The sequence below is a fragment of the Cydia strobilella genome, chromosome 1, assembly GCF_947568885.1.
Source record: "Cydia strobilella chromosome 1, ilCydStro3.1, whole genome shotgun sequence".
NCBI classification, from domain to species: Eukaryota; Metazoa; Arthropoda; class Insecta; order Lepidoptera; family Tortricidae; genus Cydia; species Cydia strobilella.
In genome coordinates, this window is record NC_086041.1 from 12,052,633 (window position 1) to 12,073,561 (window position 20,929).

General features: G+C 35.4%; 1 protein-coding gene across 1 annotated transcript; it reads left to right on the forward strand.

Annotated features, from left to right (window-relative positions):
- Positions 1-6,420: 6,420 nt before the first annotated feature.
- Positions 6,421-9,455, forward strand: LOC134741254 (transient receptor potential channel pyrexia-like). Its single transcript, XM_063673972.1, has one exon. It carries the CDS (start codon positions 6,471-6,473, stop codon positions 9,396-9,398), a length of 2,928 nt encoding a protein of 975 aa, XP_063530042.1. The 5' UTR covers positions 6,421-6,470; the 3' UTR covers positions 9,399-9,455.
- Positions 9,456-20,929: the final 11,474 nt, after the last annotated feature.

Here is a 20,929-nt window from a genome sequence, read left to right on the forward strand (position 1 = left end):
TTTGTTTTACACATAATGCGTCATGCAAAATTTTATTTTTATGTGACGTATTTATTTATTTAATCTTTATTGCACAAAAGAAAATAGAAATGTACAAAAGGCGGACTTAATGCTACAAGGCATTCTCTACCAGTCAACCTTCGGGCAAAGCAGATAACTTGTGGGCGGTGCAACATCACGTTGTAATAACAAAACAAAGTAGGTATTTTACACAACTCATACAACTAAACAAATACAAGTAATATAAATAATACATAGGTATAATACATACATATATAATTTATATATATATATATATAATCATATGAATATACATATACATACACATACATAAGAAATCAGATGAAACTAACAAAACAGAGATGCTAAGAATTTGCCATTCTGCCAGCAAAGTACTCACTTAAACCTTTTTTAAAAGCAAATCTATTTGGAGACTGGACCTATTCTGTTAGAAACGTAAGCATATCTACTGTTTTGTATGAAGCATAGGTTCGATAGGGCCTTAGTATCTTTGTATTTAGAAATAATGCTTTAGACCCCTCAAATTACAGTAATTAGCAGCTGCGGCAACAATTCAGCAGCCACAACTAAGCGGGCGAGGTGTTCAAAATGATCTGACTACAACCACTTTATTGTTAAGAGCACAAGAGCATGTGCAGATATTTTTGAGCTTTTAGCCAGCTTAGCTACTTCTATTGCTGACGTAGTAACTGCGACACAGGTAGATTATATATAGATATGGAAATTGCTACAATTAGCGTTAATTATAATCGTCCGCCGCAAGTGAAATACAGTCATATATCTATAGGTAACCTTTTCGACTTATTTTTATTTTATTTAGAGTTCGTTTCTAAAAATACTTTACAAAACATTAACTAATGTTTTTTTATTCCGTAGACTAAAATGACGTTTCATGTGTAAGACATGACATTTCTTAGTACCACATGAAATGTCATTTTAGTCTACGGAATAAAAAAACAGAATATAAGTATTTCTACAGTTCTCACCTTACAAGCTTTCAGCAGAGTTGATGGGATGATCTAAACAGCAGGTCATGGACCGAAGGAATGCGCTACAAATAGCAGGCAAGTAAACATCCGCAACAGATTTAGAAGTTTCTTTGTATTGTGCCTGAAATATTCCTTACATTAACCAAAATAAAGAAATAAACAATACATATGACATATATGACATATGACTGACAAGTCAACTTAGCTTCTTTTGTTATCAAAACGATTAGCCACTATGGAGTTTATATGAACCACACGTAAAAAACACGTGTGACATCACGACATTAGGACAGCACAATCAAATTAACAGCTCATTATAGTTTTTTTATCAAATATAAATTTTGTCAAAAACTTACTGCGATGCTTACGTTTTATCAATCATTTTCTACTGCGTTATTTCACGCACGGTGTGAATTTGTTATAACTACAGTCAATATCCCTATTACTTACACCTCAAATTACACATTTTTAGTTCGTTTTGATTCAGGATCAACCGAAAATAAACTTATTTACACTTGGTTTGTTCTAAGGGTAATAATTCGTTTAGGCGTGTAAAATTCTTTGTAAATATATATTAAGTAGCTTCTGCCTGTCAACTTTGTCTACGTGGAATGATTATCATAAGTAATTGATAGAATACCCTATTTACCCCGGGCATAAAACTATTTTCATACCAAATTTCATTTAAATCGATTCAGCGTTCAGCGATTTAAGTATGAAAAGATAAAAGAGTTACTTTATCATTTGTAATATTAGTAGGGATAGTACTAAGTAACATCAGATGCCCAGATATTTGTGTCGAAGTCTAGTAAAAGGTCCCACTTTATCGCTTTGCTTGTATCTTTATACGAATAATCTGTCAAAACATCATTATTATGGCAAGCGACAAAGTGACACTTTTTGCTTAGAAACGACACATTTAAATTGAAAAGATATAAATCTACACGACAAGGTTGTAAAGAAAAGATTAAGATTGCATTAATGACAGGCTCTCCAAGTTGTAACTGTTTTAACTGCTGTCAATGCGGTGTGAGCCCGCAATTATTGCAGATTAGTCAAATGTAGTCCAACACCGTCGATATATGACGAACATTATAACGTTAATCGCGTCCCAGGAATTGATAACTTGATGAAATCTAGCTCGGAACTTGGCTATAAGGCTTAGATGAAATAAAATAACTGTTTCAATTAAGTTATCCACAAATTCCACAATGTTAAGTTATCCAAAAGCAATCCACAATGTCCCACCCATTATTATAAAGTATCAATGTATTTAGCTACAACTATTATGAAGTGGGTGTTCATTACATTATTTTACATTTTATACAAAATATGTAATAACAAGTGACATTAAATAAGACAAACACTGAGTCCTGTTTACGAGTAATTGACAAACTTGCTTGGGCGCAAATGAAATGCAAACTATTTACTCGTGTAGAGACAAGTATACTCTACTAGTTTTAACAGTGGGTTTTCGTTCACATTTTTACTTTGTCCAGTATTATTTGTAGTTTATAATGGACCCTACGTAAAACGATTTGATGGGCATAAATGTCGGCTTTAGGCTTTGGAATAATAATGATATTATAATACTTACAATTAAACCTTGTTGAATTCACTTTATAATTTTATATTTATCTAATATGAAGCTCATTAATTAAATATTTTATGTGATGTATCTGCTATAAAGTATAGATAAAATATATAAACACCTATGCGATTGTCAAATTAAAGAATATGTACAAAAGAAAAAGAAAAAAATCATGCGCAAAAAAATGTTCTTATTACACATGCATTGAACATGCACTGTATATTACCGTTGAGTGTACGCAAGTCAAGCCAGTGCCGGTAAACATTGACTTGGTGCATCGTGTATACAAACTGAGGTTGACGATCTGTCACGTCACGTGGCCTGACGTTTGTCACCGCAGGGCTAGCATAGCCCAGCTATGGTGCATAGGGTTCGTGGACAGACATGTTTTAGGTCGATTTACATGTTTGTTACTTCGAGTTTTGTACACATCTATATATACCTTATATTACCGTTTAGTGTACGCAAGTGAAGCCAGCGCCGGAACATTGACTTGGTGGAGTCTATAGTCAAGCATCACATAATTAGTTAATTTTGTTTATTTTAATTACAATATTAATTAAAATACCCTGAGCCAATATGTTAATAGTAACAATATGAGATATTAGTGATATTACACAATACGACACAAAAATAAATAAACAACCGGTGTTCCAAAAGGTAGCAAGTTCGAATCTTGCCCAAAGCGGTGAATTTTGCCATTTTTTTATATAGTTTAAATGTGATTAGTGTTGATTATTGGTCAGTTTTTATCATTGTTAAAAATGATGGAAGAAGGTATAAGGAGAACCCCACTGAGAACCGTTTAATTTTAAAATCCTTATGTATTTTAATTAAATTTTGATACAGTTATTAAGACGATAGTGGAGGATCCGCGGGCCGCGCGAAATCGCCTTTTCATACAAACGTATTTAGTCCTGATTTTACTCTCTGGGTATTATTAACATTATTCAAAATGTTTTGACACAATTAGTTGTATATCAACCACACATCGAATTTTTAATTATTATAAAAGTTAGGAGCATTAAAAATTTGTATGAAATCTGTTTTTAGAATACAATAGAATAATAAAAATTTATTCGTAATCACAAAAAAAAAACGAGACATTACATAACACAGGTTGGCCCAAAAATACGTTGACAAAGTTTTTTCTAAGAATTATTTTAGTAAGAAGTAACTAATACAAAATAAATTAAAAATTAAAACTACTGTCATTTTGAAAGCATATAGGCTACTTAAACCAGGAAGATGCTTGGAGAGATGTCGATGGATTAGGCAACGTGCCGCTACTGAAAACTGAAAAAAATTTTTACTAATAAAAAAATTTTTGTATTGAACAGCATGGGCCTGTTCAATACAAAAAAGTTTTTGACACCAAAATTACAGAATTTACTCTTCTAGTCGTTACGGAGAAGCCGCAGTCATTCCTCATCGCCATAAGCCGGATTCAGTTATGGTTTGGGGTGGTATTTGCAGTAGTGTGCAGCAGTGGTGCAAAGGTAATTTTCCCGGATTCATAAATTCAAAAGAGTGGCCACCCTATGTGGATTGTGGATTATAGTCTGTGGTCAATCTTAGAGACAAAGGCCTGTGTTATTAAAGAGGGATTGCAAATCCGGCCCCCCTTTGGGAAATCCGGATTTTCGGATAACGGCTCGGCCGAAATCCGAACTTCGGATAAAATCCGGATTTTGGGCCGTTTTTTTTTACTACTATGAAAAAAAGAAAAAAACGACTACATTAGAGAAAATCAGTCTTTTTAATCACAATCAAAGTCTTTTCAATAATTTTTATTAAGGTTTGTGCGTAAACTGCTACACATTTTTTTTTACAAAAACAAGTTTATGCGTACACTGCTACGTCTGCTACGCAAATTTTTAACAAAAACGAGCAAGATTTTTTAATAACAGTTTTTATTCAGGAATACGTTTCTTCAGAAAGTGAGATCTTAAAAACATCAACGAGTCTAGTGTCGAGTCGTTTAAACGAGTTCTAAGGCGGTTGCACAGCATCCCAGCTGGCACATGTTCATCATAAATTGACATCGAACTTGTCGGGAGAGGGACGCTTTGGTTCGTGGAAGGCGAAGACTGCGAGGAGGTAGTTTCAGCTACTTTACATATAAGATCCTTAATTTTTCCAAACCTGAGTCATGGGTGTTTTCTATGTATTTAAGTATTTATAAATATGTATATTATATTATACAGGGTGACCCTAGCCATTGGACAAACCCTGAAATCCCAGGTAGGGTTACTTCTCAGGAATGCTCAAACGTTGAGATTTTTTTAATTAGAACAAAAGATAAAAAAAAAACAAATAAAAGTCATTTCCTATTGGAAATCGACAACAAAAAGAAACATACTGTATTAATCATTGGCAGTGCTTTTGACAATTTGTTCGAAATTGTGCGGCAATGATGACATTTGTCAAAAGTCAGAATCGTATTAATAGTGTCATAAATATAAAAGGTCGAAGAAGGTTTCCTACTATTTATTACCTCAGGAGCTAACACATACAGGCTGCTTCAAAGTAAAAAAATCGTAATTTGCTAATTTCTTCGTAACCGCTACACCAGTTATTATGATACTTTGTATACTGGTTCTAAATACCCTAATGCATATGTATATTTCGGCTATGTCCAATGGCTAGGGACACCCTGTATATATAGTACACAAGCCTTATTGATCTTACTGTGGTACTTAGTCAATTTGTGTAATAATGTCCTATAATATTTATTTATTTATTATTATTTATTTTACTGGTTAACTAGAAAAAAATATGGTCAGGGGCGTAAAAGTGGAACACACACACATTTTTAAACGACTTTTGTTCGGCGTTACGTTATCAGTCTAATTATTTCTATGTCTATGGTAATAACACTAATACCCGTAACAGGTGCATTCAATCGCAATATTTATTTTAAACAATTAAAACTTGTACAACGCAACAATTGCATTTTCAATACTTTGACAACAAAATCCGAAAATTCGTATTTCGGTTGGAAAATCCGGATTTAGAAACGGAGCGCAAAATCGGTGAAAAATTCGGATTTTCGAATTTCGGATAATCTGGATTGCAATCCCTACTATTAAACACAAAAGTGTAAACGCTCTAAAAGCAACACTTATCAAAGAATGGGAAAAAATATCCTTGAAGGAGCTGCGGCATATCGTTGAAAATTTTAACAAACGTTTGCGGTTTGCGTTTGTGCATCAAAGCAAAAGGAGGGTATTTTGAAGACAGTTATTTTTTGTTGCATAAAAAGACTAGTTTTATTTCTAACTTATTTTGTACTAGTTACGTAAGTACTTAATAAAATAATTAGAAAAAACTTTGTTAACTTATTTTGGGGCCAACCTATATAAAAGAAAACATAGAATAAGATTAAAGTGCCACGAAATGGCCTCATCTCTGCATGTTGCTGGTGGCTTCCAGCGCTGATCTTCCGGTGAGACCATCAAGTGAGAAGAATCACGGAAGGTAACAGACAAGAAGAAAAAAGACATAAAAATAACATACAGTGAACAAATAATTAATTAAGTTATTATAATTAATAAGTTATAATAATTATTAAGTTATAATGGTAAATTTACATCAGATTATGTAAAAATATTTTCCATAATGTGAATATCCACAGAGGAATATGGGGACTACGTTTGTAAGGAGAAGCGTCTGTCCCCTTTCCTCTTAAGCAAAATAAGTTGATCACATAATTACGTCGCAGATAATTTACTCAGGAATTGCATCAAAGTACATAAATAGGAGGTTCCTATCGCGTGTGATATATCATAAACGTCTAAAAACATCAAGTAAAAACAAACAAAGATAAGAGATAAAGTGGCTGCCATTGTCTCAGTCGCACACGGGCCATGGACAATTTCGGTTACCGCGAGATGGCTTGGCCAGCCTCCTCCAGTGCGTCATCCGCCCGACTTTTGTCTCGATCGCGTACGGCTACTAGTAGCTTCAACTCCAGAAATCGAGATGAAGACTTCACCTTCAACACTACGTACAGATACTTACGGAGCCTCGATTTGGTCGAGGGTTCTAGAGAACAAGGAAAAGAATATTTATTCGTCGGGCCTTCTCCACCTGCCGAAGATATGTCCAATATGCATCAGAGTTTTGTGATACTAGCACCGGATCCAGAAGCTAAGTTAACAGAAGAAACTATCAGACGGGGCCTGTGCGAACGTGCTTTTACATTGGGCGCGGGAAGGTTCTTTGATGACATCGAATGTGGGTTGATCACGGCAGATAACATAGAGGATCATATTTGTTCTGCTCCGGAAGGGGTAGTCAATTTGACCTTGTTATGGGCGGCATTTCTGTCACGGGATGATTTGCTGCCTTCCATTTTTAATGTTGGAGCGGACATTCACTCGGCAGATCCGATGGGTCTTACAGGCTTACACCTTGCTGCGTTTAGCGGTGCAGGGAGATCAGCTATATTCCTGCTTTCTCGCGGTGCCGATCCGGACTTTGCTCCTAAATACTTCGCTCCTCTGCACTGCGCTGCATTTGGAAATTCACTGGAAGTAGCTGAAATTTTAATTTCTAACGGCGCTTCCTTGCATGCAGTCGTGCAACGAACTGGTTGTGAAGATAATCTCATTCACTGTGCAGTACGATGCAATGCTGTCGAATGCATGGAATTGTTTATAGATAAGGGTGTCGATCCATGTTTTACAACATCAGGGGGTTTGAACGCTCTACATTTGGCAGCTGAACTAGGGTCACAACGTTGCCTGGCTTTTTTATTAAAAGAAACTAAGATTCCTATTAACGGAATGATAAAACAGAGAGATAGAGAGTGCACAGCTTTACATCTGGCTGCTGCGAGAGGCTTCTCTGATTGCGTGGAACTACTGTTGTCGGAAGGTGCTAAGGCTACTACAAAAAATTATAAAGGATTCACAGCATTACATCTAGCCGCTATGTGCGGTAGTTTGGAGTGTGTTGAATTGTTACTCAGGGACGGTAACGCTGACCCTAATGCTGAAGATTACACTCAACGTACGCCAGTACACGCTGCAGTCAGTAATTCTGAACGCTCATGTGAAATCATTGAAATGCTCGCAAGTTGGGGCGCACAAATTAATAAGAAAGATATAAACGGATATTCTCCACTTCACAGTGCGGCAAAAGATGGCTTAACGCCCTGTGTTGAGACTTTGATAGTCCTTGGGGCAGACGTAACATCGAAATCAAAGAAAGGGCATACAGCATTAAGTGTGATCGCAAGAAAGTCACCTAAATCTTTAGTATTTCTGAGACATAATTTGGATTGTGGGATTACTCTTAGTTATCCCAAAGAAAGTAATGAAGAAGTTCAAGTGGAATTTGATTTCGGTCGCCTTTTGAAGTTTTCTTATCCTCGCGAGATTACATACTTAAATAGTTTGATCGATGAAGGTCAAAAAGATATCTTACTTCATCCTCTATGTTCGGCGTTTTTATTTATGAAGTGGAGGAAGATTAGGAAGTTTTATTTAGCGAGACTCATCTTTTGTTTCCTGTTTGTGTCCTTTTTATCAATTTATGTACTAACTGCTGTACGTAAAACGTGCAAAGGGGCATTCTCAACAAAATATGGTGTAAAAAATGAGCTTTGTCAACCTGGATCGATTTTGGGGAAAATTTTGGAAGACAACCCGATACAATTTGAGAGATGGGTGTTGATGGCAATCACAGCTTTCGAGATATTACGAAAATTAACGGGTATAACTGGTTACTCGACTTTTTGGCAATATTTTACTACGTTTGAGAATTTAATGGAATGGTTTGTCCTACTCTCTGTATTTTCACTATACAATATTCACAAAGATTACAGCTGGCAAAACCATGTTGGGGGTTATGCTGTTTTAGGGGCATGGACAAACTTAATGTTAATGATGGGTCAGCTCCCGATGTTTGGCGACTACGTCGCTATGTATCAAAAGGTCTTGAAGGAGTTCTTAAAGTTGTTGTTGGCATATATTTGTTTACTACTCGGGTTTACTATTTGCTTTTGCGTAGTTTTTCCCAACGAAGAGATGTTTGCAAATCCCTTAATGGGTTTTATTAGCACAATGGCAATGATGGTGGGGGAACTAAATTTAAATATCCTGCTCAATGCCCCTGAAGGTGAAGATCCACCTTTAGTATTTGAATTATCGTCTCAAATAATTTTTATACTGTTCCTTATGTTTGTAACAATTATTCTTATGAATTTGCTCGTCGGTATTGCCGTCCATGATATCCAAGGCCTAAGAAAAACTGCAGGTTTGTCAAAGCTTGTACGGCAAACGAAATTGATCCTCTTTGTCGAAATGGGTATGTTTAGCTGCTGGTTGCCAAGATGTCTTCACAAGTATGTCTATAGAACCGCTCTTGTATCTCCTGAAGCTGGAAAGGTCATATTAAGTGTAAAAGCTTTAAACCACAGAGAAAAACGTTTACCGACAGACATAATGATGGCCGCTTACGAACTAGCACAATTAAACAAAATGAAAACAGGAAAATCTGTCCAAGAAGTTTTATACAAAAACAAATATTCGTCGAAGTTCAAAAAAGGACCTGAAATTGAAGATCAAAATTTCAATATAGAGATTAAAGGTATGCAGGAGAAAATAGACCAGACTACATTTAACCTAAAAAAGATCGATCAGGAGATGAGGCATCTAAATGTATTATTGATGGAACAGCAGACTTTATTGCAGAATTTATTGAAGAGTTCCGAGCGAGCAACGTCGTTCACGGCTTCTGCAGCATACAATGATTCTCCGGTCTTCTTTTCTTATGATCCTCAAAAATAGTGTAGAATAAATTTGGCATTTTTATTATTCACTAATATTTATGCATACCCCTAGTGTAAATTTCATTCGCTAGCGTGAGGTGGCATATAAATATATACCTTATAATTACGTATATTATAAATTGTGTATATTGTGTATTCAAAAAATTAACATTGAAGTGGGTAAATTATTAAGTTGTTTATTACTTTTCCTACCTAATTAATCTTTATCCACTTTCACTGAAGAAGTCAAATAGATATTTACCATATATTTTATTATCTTAGTACCTAACCTTCATATAGTATGATATTATTACAGGGTAATATATTATTGTAACTTGCTAAACCCTAAGGATATACTAATTAATTAAGTGTCTTAAGTAAATCGATTTTATTTGTTCTTGCTCATTTTTATCTCAGAAAGCGAGATACTTATTAAAAATCTGGAAATCGTAGTATAGTAGCATAAAGTGCTATAAACATACAAGAATAGGTGGTACATTTTGTGTCTAAAATAAAATTTACTTGCACAACATAAGACGACAATTCACACTACTGTGTGTTAAAAACCCTCATTTTGTGTCATTCAGTTTTTATTTGAAACATGCATAGCTCTAAAGTTTTAAGTAGCTCACAAGTACTCCGGCTTGCCAAAACTTTCTAGTTTTTATGTTATCAGATGTCAAAGTTGACCCGGATGTAGGTGAAGAAATACGAAATATAATTAATTGCCATAAAACTAAGCGGCCTATTTTATTTTTGTTAATACATAAGTATTGCAAATGATATGCTTAATTTTTAGGGCTTGTGAGCTTAAAACGATTAGAACTATGCATTTTTCAAATAACGGAATGAGCCAAAAATGAGGGTTTTTGGTCACACACTGCAATTTAGTGCTTTACAAGGTTCCTCACGACCAAAATATTTTTCTCCTCACTAGCTCGGAAAGTTGTCTTTTATCCTTTAAAACTAGCGGGGAAAAACGCATTTTATCCACTAGTGGGGAAAGTAATTTGACCTTGGATGGAGCATGTTTAAGTAGCTTGACAGATAACAAAACGTAAAACGCTCATAATAATGATTCATTTGATATTAATTATCATTAAATAAATGGTTTGAGAATCTAATAAAAAATACCAAATTTAGCTTTATTTAATGATTTTATGTCATAAACCTTAAAGTTCCATAAGAAACGTTTGTTTTTTAATAATAATGTTAAATATAATTCTGAACGCACAAGTTGAGTCGATGCAATTTCAAAACGCATCATTGACATTTCATACGTCAGAACTGTCAACATTGTCAACAAATTTTTTACTTAAAAACTTCTCACGTAAAAATACAGAATTTCCAGAGTTTTTGTTATAATATCGTAAAAAATGAGTGATTTCAGTGATGAAGATGATCTAACGCCTGTGGATGTTGCACTTTCCTCGCTATAGTGAGGTGAAAAGTTTTGTGTTACACACGGGTGCAAATGTATTTTACTTCTCGTGTGTTGAAACACTTGCTACGCTCAGGATTCTATTTTAGAACCACTCGCTTCGCTCGTGGTTCAACTATAGAATCCTTTCGCTTGCTCGTGTTTCAATTCCACACTCGCGGGTAAAATACAACTTTGCACCCTTGTATAACAAATAACTATATTTATTTTAAATATCAAAATCAAAAACATGATTATTTCCTTAAAACTCCCGTCCCTGTTATTAAATTAATTGGATAGATAGGTAAAAAAATGTTCAAAAATATAAATAGATATAAAATTCTCCTGTTTAAAAATATAATTAAATTTTTCCCTATTAAAATATTTTCAGAAATTATCCGGTTTTCGAAATTTCCCCTATACTAAATTTTTCCCCAACGTTTATAAATAAAGACATGGTAAATGATAATAGAGGTGAGGCATTAGATGACGCTTTTCTCTAGTAACGAGAACACTCAAATATGTCAGACCTAACTAACCGCACCGGAATGCGGATGTGTATGCGCACACCTAATTGCTTATAAGGGCATCATAATGTCCATTAGTTGTGAGAGATACATCGCAGGTACCAAGAAATCGTTTCAGACAGAGCCAGGTGCGAAAAGGTATGGGTCTGTTGTTCACGCGCAATAACTTAGACAGGTATAACTTAGTATCTAGCTGAGATTAAGTGGTTGTGTCTAATCTAGGTTAAAAATTGAAACAAGAAAACATTGAACTGTCACTCAAGTACAGCTTTTAAAAGAAAATGCTTACAATGTGCAATCAACTGAAGTCATATTTTTTTATAGAGTTTGTAAAGTTTGTTTTATTTTGTTTTAAAATCAAGATAGAATGAATGATGGTGTGTAAATATACCTAATTAAGAATTATCTTAAGCAAATATTATTTCTGCGCCACTCGCACCACTCATTATAAAATTATTTCTTGTGGGAATGTGTTATTACCATTATTATCACAAGATTTAAGACGATGGTTGCGACCGCTTCTCTATATAAGCGTTTCCTTCCTGGGAATTGACATTACTCGTATAGATAATAATTTAACACAATTTAATGTATATTGACCATAGCGTGTATAGTTGGTCAAACCAAATTGGCAGTAAATAAGAACAAAAAAAACTATACTCATTCTTTTCTTTTGGCTGCTAGTACTAGTGTAAGACAAATATAGTATGATTCTCTCTTTCTCTGTTTGAAATGAGACAGTCCTTTGACAAACTATATATTGACCGTATACCTTCGTTTGATTTTTAGGGTTCCGTACCCAAAGGGTAACCTTATTACTCCGCTGTCCGTCTGTCTGTCTGGCACCAGGCTGTATCTCATGAACCGTGATAGCTAGAGATATTTCTGTTGCCGCTATAACGACAAATACTAAGAATTTAATTTGTACGGAACCCTCGGTGAGCGAGTCCGACTCCGTTTTTTTTTTAGATTTTTAATTATGATACAGTTAGAAGCTTTTAAAAAATTGTATGAAATTATTTTGTCGTTCCTAACTCTTATAATAATAAATTAATTAAACGAAGGGGCATAGCTATAGTTAATAAACATCTGTTTTATAAAAATATTTTCCTTAATACAGAGAGGATGGAGAACAGGTCGTCCCCTCAACTTTTGTCAATTAGAGTTACCGCAAAATGTACGGACCTGTACAGCGCCAACTGGTTTACCTGATTCGAGGCACGAATTTGTCTTCGATTTTGGGAACACCCAAATATTCCGAAATACGTTTTTCCGATTTTTATAACCACGATTTTCATAATCCCGATGTTTTATAAGTCCGAAATATCAAGATTACGATTTTTAAAAACACGATGGAATAAAATCACGAAACGTGCTATTTCCGAAAACTTAAAACCGATTGTCACTTGACCGAAAGCTTAAAGTTCCAATTTTACACTTTTCCGAAAATATTTTATTCCGAATTCCAAAATTCCGAAAAATCATTGTCCGATCGGATATAAAATAATTCGTTATTCAGAAATTCGGTCTTTTGTAAGGTCGGAAAAATGAAATTCGTGATATTCAAATAAACACTCACGTTTTACTTTAGTAATTTGGTATTCAGAATTCGGTTTTTTGTAAGGTTGGAAAAATGAAATCCGTGATATTCAAATGAAGACTTACGTTTTAGTAATTATTACGGGTGCCTGTCGTGCCGCATCATGTTAAATTTGGCATAAAATATTTTTTGCATAAAAATTCGGTATAAAAAATTAGGCAGAACTGCGACCCTGCGAACCCGAACTATTGCCAGAAGTGGGTTAGGTTAGGTTAGAACTGCAACCCCCAAGAAAACGAACTGTTGCCAGAAGTGGGTTAGGTTAGGTTAGAACTGCGACCCCCAAGAATACGAACTGTTGCCAGAAAAGTGGGTTAGGTTAGGTTAGAACTGCGACCCCCAAGAAAACGAACTATTGCCAGAAAAATGGATTAGGTTAGGTTAGAACTGAGACCCTCAAGAAAGCGAACTATAACAATGTATTCGTGATATCGTTATTCGGAAATAAAAAAATTGGGATATTTAAAATAGGAATCACGTCAATTCGGAATAAGGGCAATTCAGAATTCGTGATTTTGAAAATCGTAAATGTTAAATTCGGCGTTTGTCATCGAAATTATGTTTCGAAATTTTTGGGTTTTTTGGGTTTTTGGAAATATAAATCTTAGTGATTTTCATCATTCGTAATTACGACAGTCGGAATTTTGATGGATCGAGCATTTAAAAATCGGAATGATAAAATTCGACATTCTAAAATTCGGAATAAATTTTTTCGGAATTATGTAGTGTTGTACTCTTAGATTTTACGCCTCTCACTCAATCGATGTATCTTTAATTAAGACGGTCTTTACATTTTGATGAAAATTCGCACGCCGCTCTGGTGTTCGAGCGGAGCATCGCTTTAAACGCGGCATAACGCTGTCACGCTAAGTACATTCGATTGGACAGACGAACAGGAGATAAATGGTTAATCTATATTTCATCACCTCTATGATATGCCTTAACGCCCTACAAATAGAGAAATAATTCAGAGCACCGCGTTCCCAGACATACCACTGTTCATTACTGCAGTAGTAGTTCTATAAAGTAAAAGTATTTTCCTCTAATTAACACTCGATTTAGCCAATTAATTACAAATATGTCCTTTAATGATCCAATAAATAAAAATCACAACCTGTCACATAGCTATATAATGGTATAAGAAGTAAAAAGTTAGTGTTGGGAATGAGGACTTATTTAGATTCCAACAGTACAAATACTAACGTTATTAGTATCGTATCCAAGCAACGTAGGTTTTATCATACAAAGTTTGTTTTAATTTTTTTATATTAAAATATACACCTCCGGCAAGACTCGGCTTTGCGGCCGTTGGAAGACCGGTCCAATCGGTTGTTTTAATTTTTAATTCATACCAATTGAATTTCCAGTAGGTATGCAATGCAACATGAAGATAAGTAGTAATAAGTACATACAATAAAATAAATAATGCAAAATTTTAAAACTATTACAACATAAGGTCTACCAATATTAATAGCAATTTAATACAACGTTAACCGTCAAATTTGTTTACATGTCCTATACAATTTAAAGGAATTTCTAACAGTTTGGTAGTGTCGGTACCTAATACTTTTCCTTTTCTCTACACTAGTTGATTAGCTGAATGCCTCGCGTGCCGGAACCAGTCGGCGACGTACAGAAGTGCATCAGGCGCAACCGATAACAATTAAACAAAAACCGGCCAAGTGCGAGTCGGACTCTCGCACCGAGGGTTCCGTACATTACACAATTTAAACAATGTATTTTTTATGTGAAACGTAAGTGAAAGGTAAATTGCGGTTTACGATTTATGACGTATTAAAAAAAAACTACTCACTAGATCTCGTTCAAACCAATTTTCGGTGGAAGTTTGCATGGTAATGTACATCATATATTTTTTTAGTTTTATCATTCTCTTATTTTAGAAGTTACAGGGGAGGGGGGGACACACATTTTACCACTTTGGAAGTGTCTCTCGCGCAAACTATTCAGTTTAGAAAAAAGTGATATTAGAAACCTCAATATCATTTTTGAAGACTTATCCATAGATACCCCACACGTATGGGTTTGAATAAAACATTTTTTAAGTTACAGTTCTAAGTATGGGGAACCCCCAAATTTTATTGTTTTTTTTCTAATTTTGTGTAAAAATCTTAATTCCTACTTACCAAGTTTTAAGTATAGCTCTTATAGTTTCGGGAAAAAGTGGCTGTGACATACGGACGGACAGACAGACAGACAGACATGACGAATCTATAAGGGTTCCGTTTTTTGCCATTTGGCTACGGAACCCTAAAAATGCAGTAATGGCGTAGTTACCTAGCTACGCTACGCTACACTGCTAATACACTTATAAAAAAAAGAAAAGGACTTTTTCAGAAAATTTGAATACTAAGATTTAGATTTTTTCTAAATTAAAAGAGGAAATATTCACCGTAATCGTATAATAGGTATATATATAGGTAATGACCCTTTCCCCATATCTTAGGGTTGCAAATGTCACGCTTCAGAATAATTTGTAAATATAATGTTGTAATTTAGGGAAGGATATAATATAATATTTAATTAGTGCACTGCACAAGAACCATATAAATGTTATAATAAATTATCTTACTCTGTCTTACCCATACTAACTGTCAATATGAGTATATTATTTTACTAACATAATGTATTTGATAAACTGAAATAGATATCCCTGATATAGATAGGATTCGTATAGGAGGTGCAAGCACGTACTGCTTGCCCTTAAGGCCTTTCAAAATGAAAGAGCATACACCAGAGAATTTGGCCGGGTGGTCTAGTGGTCAGGACGTTAGCCGTGCTGAAGACGCGGGTTCGATTCCCGCCTCAGCCTACGGTGTACTTGGTCACTTTTTCTTTAGTGTATGATATTTATTTCAGTTTATAAATTATATATAGTAGTGTGACTACTTAAAAACACAAATAGAAAATATTTCATAAAATAATTTGATTTGTTCCCTAGTTGGATAATGTATTTGATATTATCAGTACACAATAACTTCGCACTAAAGCTAGCATCCTGTAATCGAATGTACCTATTTACTTACTTGTACTGTACGAGTAATTGCTACCACGCGCGCCTAGTTTTTGTCAAACGAGCAGCCGACAGTATTCGCTTCGCCCAGCGCTACCGCGAAACGATCACTCTACCCTCTATAGGAATCGAAATTCTGGTGTCTAGTCAACCAGTGACACCTTATCATCTTTTTTGACTCCAAATTTTTTTACATAATTACTAATAGGTATGTATTATGTTTTTCTCAAACATGCTATGTAATATTGATATTACGTTCTTTATATTAGGCTGAGAAGTATCACGTCTCAGGCGCGGCTAGACGAGAGGTCTGTAATGAAATTTCATACAAAGTTGCAGGCCTAGGCCGGGAAGTGGCTTTTTTTAATTTCCATTCCACATATATTTGTGACACAGCATCATGGCATTCAGCCATAAAAAAAAAACTATAACCAATATTTGCTTTTTGGTTCGGAATGACATTCTGCCAATACGACTATTAAAAAAAACAATAAACGATATTTGATATATTTTGCAGTTTTATTTGTATAGAATTTCCAAAAAAAATCATAAATAAAACATTATTAACAAATTCCAATAATATTGAATTGCAAATTTATAGTCGGTCAAACCAAATTGGCAGTAAATAAGAACAAAAAAAAAACTATACTCATCCTTTTCTTTTGGGTGCTAGTACTAGTGTAAGACAAAGATAGTATGATTCTCTCTGTCTATGTTTGAAATGAGACAGTCCTTTGACAAACTATAATTACAAATACAGATTTAAAATATTTCATTTAAATATTAGCGGTAAAAATGTCTACTCAAACACGCGTAGGTATTTTTTTAATCGTTTTGGAGGTAAAGTTGAACATTTTTCATTCTGTAATTCTATTTTATTGGATTTATTGTGCGTTGTTGATTGTGTTATTTAACATGAGATTCGACGAAAATATTAAATGAATACCTGTTAATTATATTTCATGTTTAAGGCAACGATGTATGTAAAGCATATTAATATCAACATAAAAAAAAAAACTATGTAATCTTAGTTATGTGGCTAAAACTACAGTCAGACGGATGCAAGGCGAAAAAATCCATACATAAATATATCCTGAAAATTTGTGTAATAAATTGATAAACTACATGTGTAAAATATACGACACGTGTGATAAAGATACGTATATTTTGTTTTCGTTTACTTTTAGTTTCTTTAGAAATAAAACTTTAATTTCGTAGAGATTTCTTTATTTATTTCATTGCATGTTTGAGAAAAGCACTATACATACATCGGCGTGGAAAGGGGTTGTCGGCCTCATAACTATCCGGCCTCATTACGTTCGGCCGTATATGCATTCGGCCGGCAACCCCATACTTCCCAGCCTCTGTAGTAATGTAACTATTGTTATAATATTATCTTTATCTAAGTATATCGTAACATAACAATATAATCACGAATCACGACCTAGACCATACCAAAAATGTACCTACCCTTCATCCATTTATAAAATACCGGATAAGTGCGAGTCGGACTCGCCCACAGGGTTCCGTACTTTTTAGTATTTGTTGTTATACATCAAAATTTCAACTGTCTAATCTATCACGGTTCATGAGATACAGTCTGGTGACAGACAGACTGAGAGACGGACAGACATACGGACAGCGGAGTCTTAGCAATAGGGTCCCGTTTTTACCCTTTGGGTACGGAACCCTAAAAACAATTTAATTAATCGATGGTTCACACATAATCAAATTCGAACCATGAGTTTAAGAATAGGTTAGATGAGCGTTTATGAATAAATAACAATATAGGCAACTATACGGTTAAAAAAATATTAATAAGAGAAAAATAAGTTTGATTTGCACACACCTATCTTTATCTATTGCAATCCTCGCTATCAGGTCATTATACCTATATTTAGTACCTACATTCCGCGGTGTCCACTGCAGGGCATCAAATGCTTTATGCTCGTCAGTCGTGATTAAATTGTGCATTTGGTTGATTAATGCCCGTAGGTCCGGTTCGAAATAACTCGACGCTGGCGTCGCGTGCTAAGTCCACACTGGCTCATTGAAGATAATTAGGAATTATTCAGTCTAATATGATGACACAGACAACAATGCAGCCTGATAGTGCGTGACTTGCACAAACTTCTTTCCTTCTAATAAAAATGTCTTGTCCATCCCTTATTTTGGTTATCCCAATATGTAATTATGGATATGTTCAAACTTCAAACCCGCACAGTGACATTGACAAACGGCATGGGCGAGATAGCAATTGATATAATTGTACGCGTACGCGTAGCAATGTACGAAAATCATAGTTGGTCAAACAAAATTGTCAGTAAATAACAAAAAAAACTATACTCATCCTTTTCTTTTGGGTGTTAGTACTGGTGTAAGGCAAAGATAGATTTTCTCTGTCTATGTTTGAAATGAGATAGTCCTTTGACAAATTATAGCTGGAAAGCGTCTCTGCTTTAGACGCAACTCCACTGCAAGTCCAGTGGTACAGACTTTTATTCTAGCTACTCTAGAAATAATAGGTCATACGAGAGAGAGAACTCGTCTCAATGTTATTAATTTTTCAACCAACTTAGAAGGAATTGTAACAAATTTGTATAGGTATAGGTAGCTAGTTTCAATGACATTGGACATAACTTGCTTAGAAAACAGTATCGCAGGGCTTTTGGATAAGTACGTTTAAATTTCATTATTATTTAATTATTTGGTAACTATAAGTACCTACTCACAGACCAACCACCTATACGATTTTCTGTTATTAAACTAAATTATTATTTTAAATTGATTAAAACTAATCGCATGTGTAATCGGCATCATGCCGTGTATAAATACGCGCGATGCGCCGTGAATCAGTGCGCACAAATAGATGAGCGTACGCACCGCCGTCACGCACCATTTTTAGTGCGCAAGTATGTATTAATAAATAAATAAAGCAGACTAATAATCAAATTAGACCCATGTCTACTCATACCCATTACAGATTAACAAGTTACGGAAAATTTCCTAAAAGTTGGAAATGTTCTCAGATAGTTCTGGAACATCGTCATCATCATCATCATCTTAGCCGAAAGACGTCCACTGCTAGACAAAGGCTTCCTCTAAGGATCTCCACAACGAACGGTTTCCCGCGACTTTAACCAGATCGTCGGTCCATCTAATCTGGGGCCTTCCCACCTGCGTCTTCCGGTACGTGTTCGCCGCACGAAAACCTTTCTGCCCCACCGCCCATCATCGGTGTGGACCGCCCACTGCCACTTAAGTCTGGCAATTCTCTGAGCTATTTCGACAACTTTAGTTCTCCTGCGGATCTCCTCATTTCTGATTCGATCACGCAGGGAAACTCCGAGCATAGCTCGCTCCATTGCTCTTTGAGTGACCTTGAGCCTTCTTATGAGACCTATTGTGAGCGACCAAGTTTCTGTGCCATACATTATCACTGGCAACACATGCACTGGTTGAAGAGTTCCGTCTTAAGACACTGCGGTATTCTGGACGAGAAGATGTTACGTAGCTTCCCAAACGCTGCCCATCCAAGTTGGATTCGACGAGCAACCTCTTTCTTTAAGTTGGAATTCTCTAACCGGACTGTTTGTCCCAGGTATATACACTCGTCAACAACTCCTAGCGTAGATTCTCCAACTTTCAAAGAAGTGGGTACAACATGGGAGTTCGACATAATTTTCGTCTTCTTTTATATTCTTCAGTCTTTTATATAACTTGCCGAAACGTATGGATGTGGTCTATGGTGCTGAAGGACTTCCGGAAACCGGCTTGTTCGGGAGGCTGGAAGTCGTCAAACCTGTTCGTAATGACTCTCGAAAACAACTTATATACATGGCTCAGAAGTGAGATGGGCCTATAATTCTTTAAAAGGCTCTTGTCGCCCTTCTTGAAGAACAGTACCACCACGCTTCTGTGCCATGCCTTTGGCGTTTTTCCCTCGAGTATGACGGCGTTAAACAGCCTCTATTCTGGTACAGAAATATTAATCTCCTTACGAAAATATGAGAACTTTCTGAAATGTTTTCTTGTGGGATTGCCATTTTGGAAACTTTCCAGCGGCGAAGAAAAAAATTTTTGCGTAAAAAAAATGTTTCTTCTACTTTTTCCTAATCCTTGTATACCTACATGTTTTTGTTTTCAGTTCGGAGCAGACGAAGGCAAGTGCACTGCCGATTCATCACCAATGTATGCTCGGCAAAATATAATGGTTTCGGAGAAATCATCGATTTTGTGTTCTTGCAGAACTGTGCTGACCTCACTTTTGTAACTTGATTAGGTGTTTCAAGAAGAATGTACTTAAGTCGAATATGTCCTTGCAAAATAATGGCCAGTATATATTACAATACATATTTACTAGACTTGACTGAAAACTGTTCTGATGTCAATGTATGGATAGAGTCAAACTTCGATGATTTCTCTGAAAGCCTTTAATTTTCGCTGAACAAACATCGGAGTCAAATCGGTCAGTCTATATATATATGGTCCTCTATCATGGGCCTTCATTTGAACGCGACCCCGGTATTTCTCTAGAACTCTGCAGGTAAACAAAATAGGTTTTCGAACGTCACGTTCAGTTGCTCTGGAGCAGTGTTCCATTGTGATAATCGAATAAGTACAGTCAGCATCAAATAGATAGTGACGGCCAAAGTGGCCAAATATAGCAAACACATCCATCCTTATTTCTATGGTAACGAAGGTGTGTTACGATTTTGGTTACGATATATTTGGCCACTGGCCGTCACTATCTATTTGATTCTGACTGTATACCAAAACGGACTCAAGACTTAAGAATAACTGTACTTAGTTTAAAGGGGCAGGGAAAGTATTACAATAAAAACATAGTAGGACTAACGCCACCTATGAGTTAACGTTAGAACCCTTACTAAATCCTCAACAACAGTCTCTGCGACTCCGCGTGCTTAGCTTTCATAATTATTAGGATGTTAAATGTCCGCTAGATGGCGTG

Bases quoted from the DNA above. Each gene is read 5' to 3' on its own strand.
- LOC134741254 (XM_063673972.1), top strand. From the start codon at position 6,471: ATGGACAATTTCGGTTACCGCGAGATGGCTTGGCCAGCCTCCTCCAGT.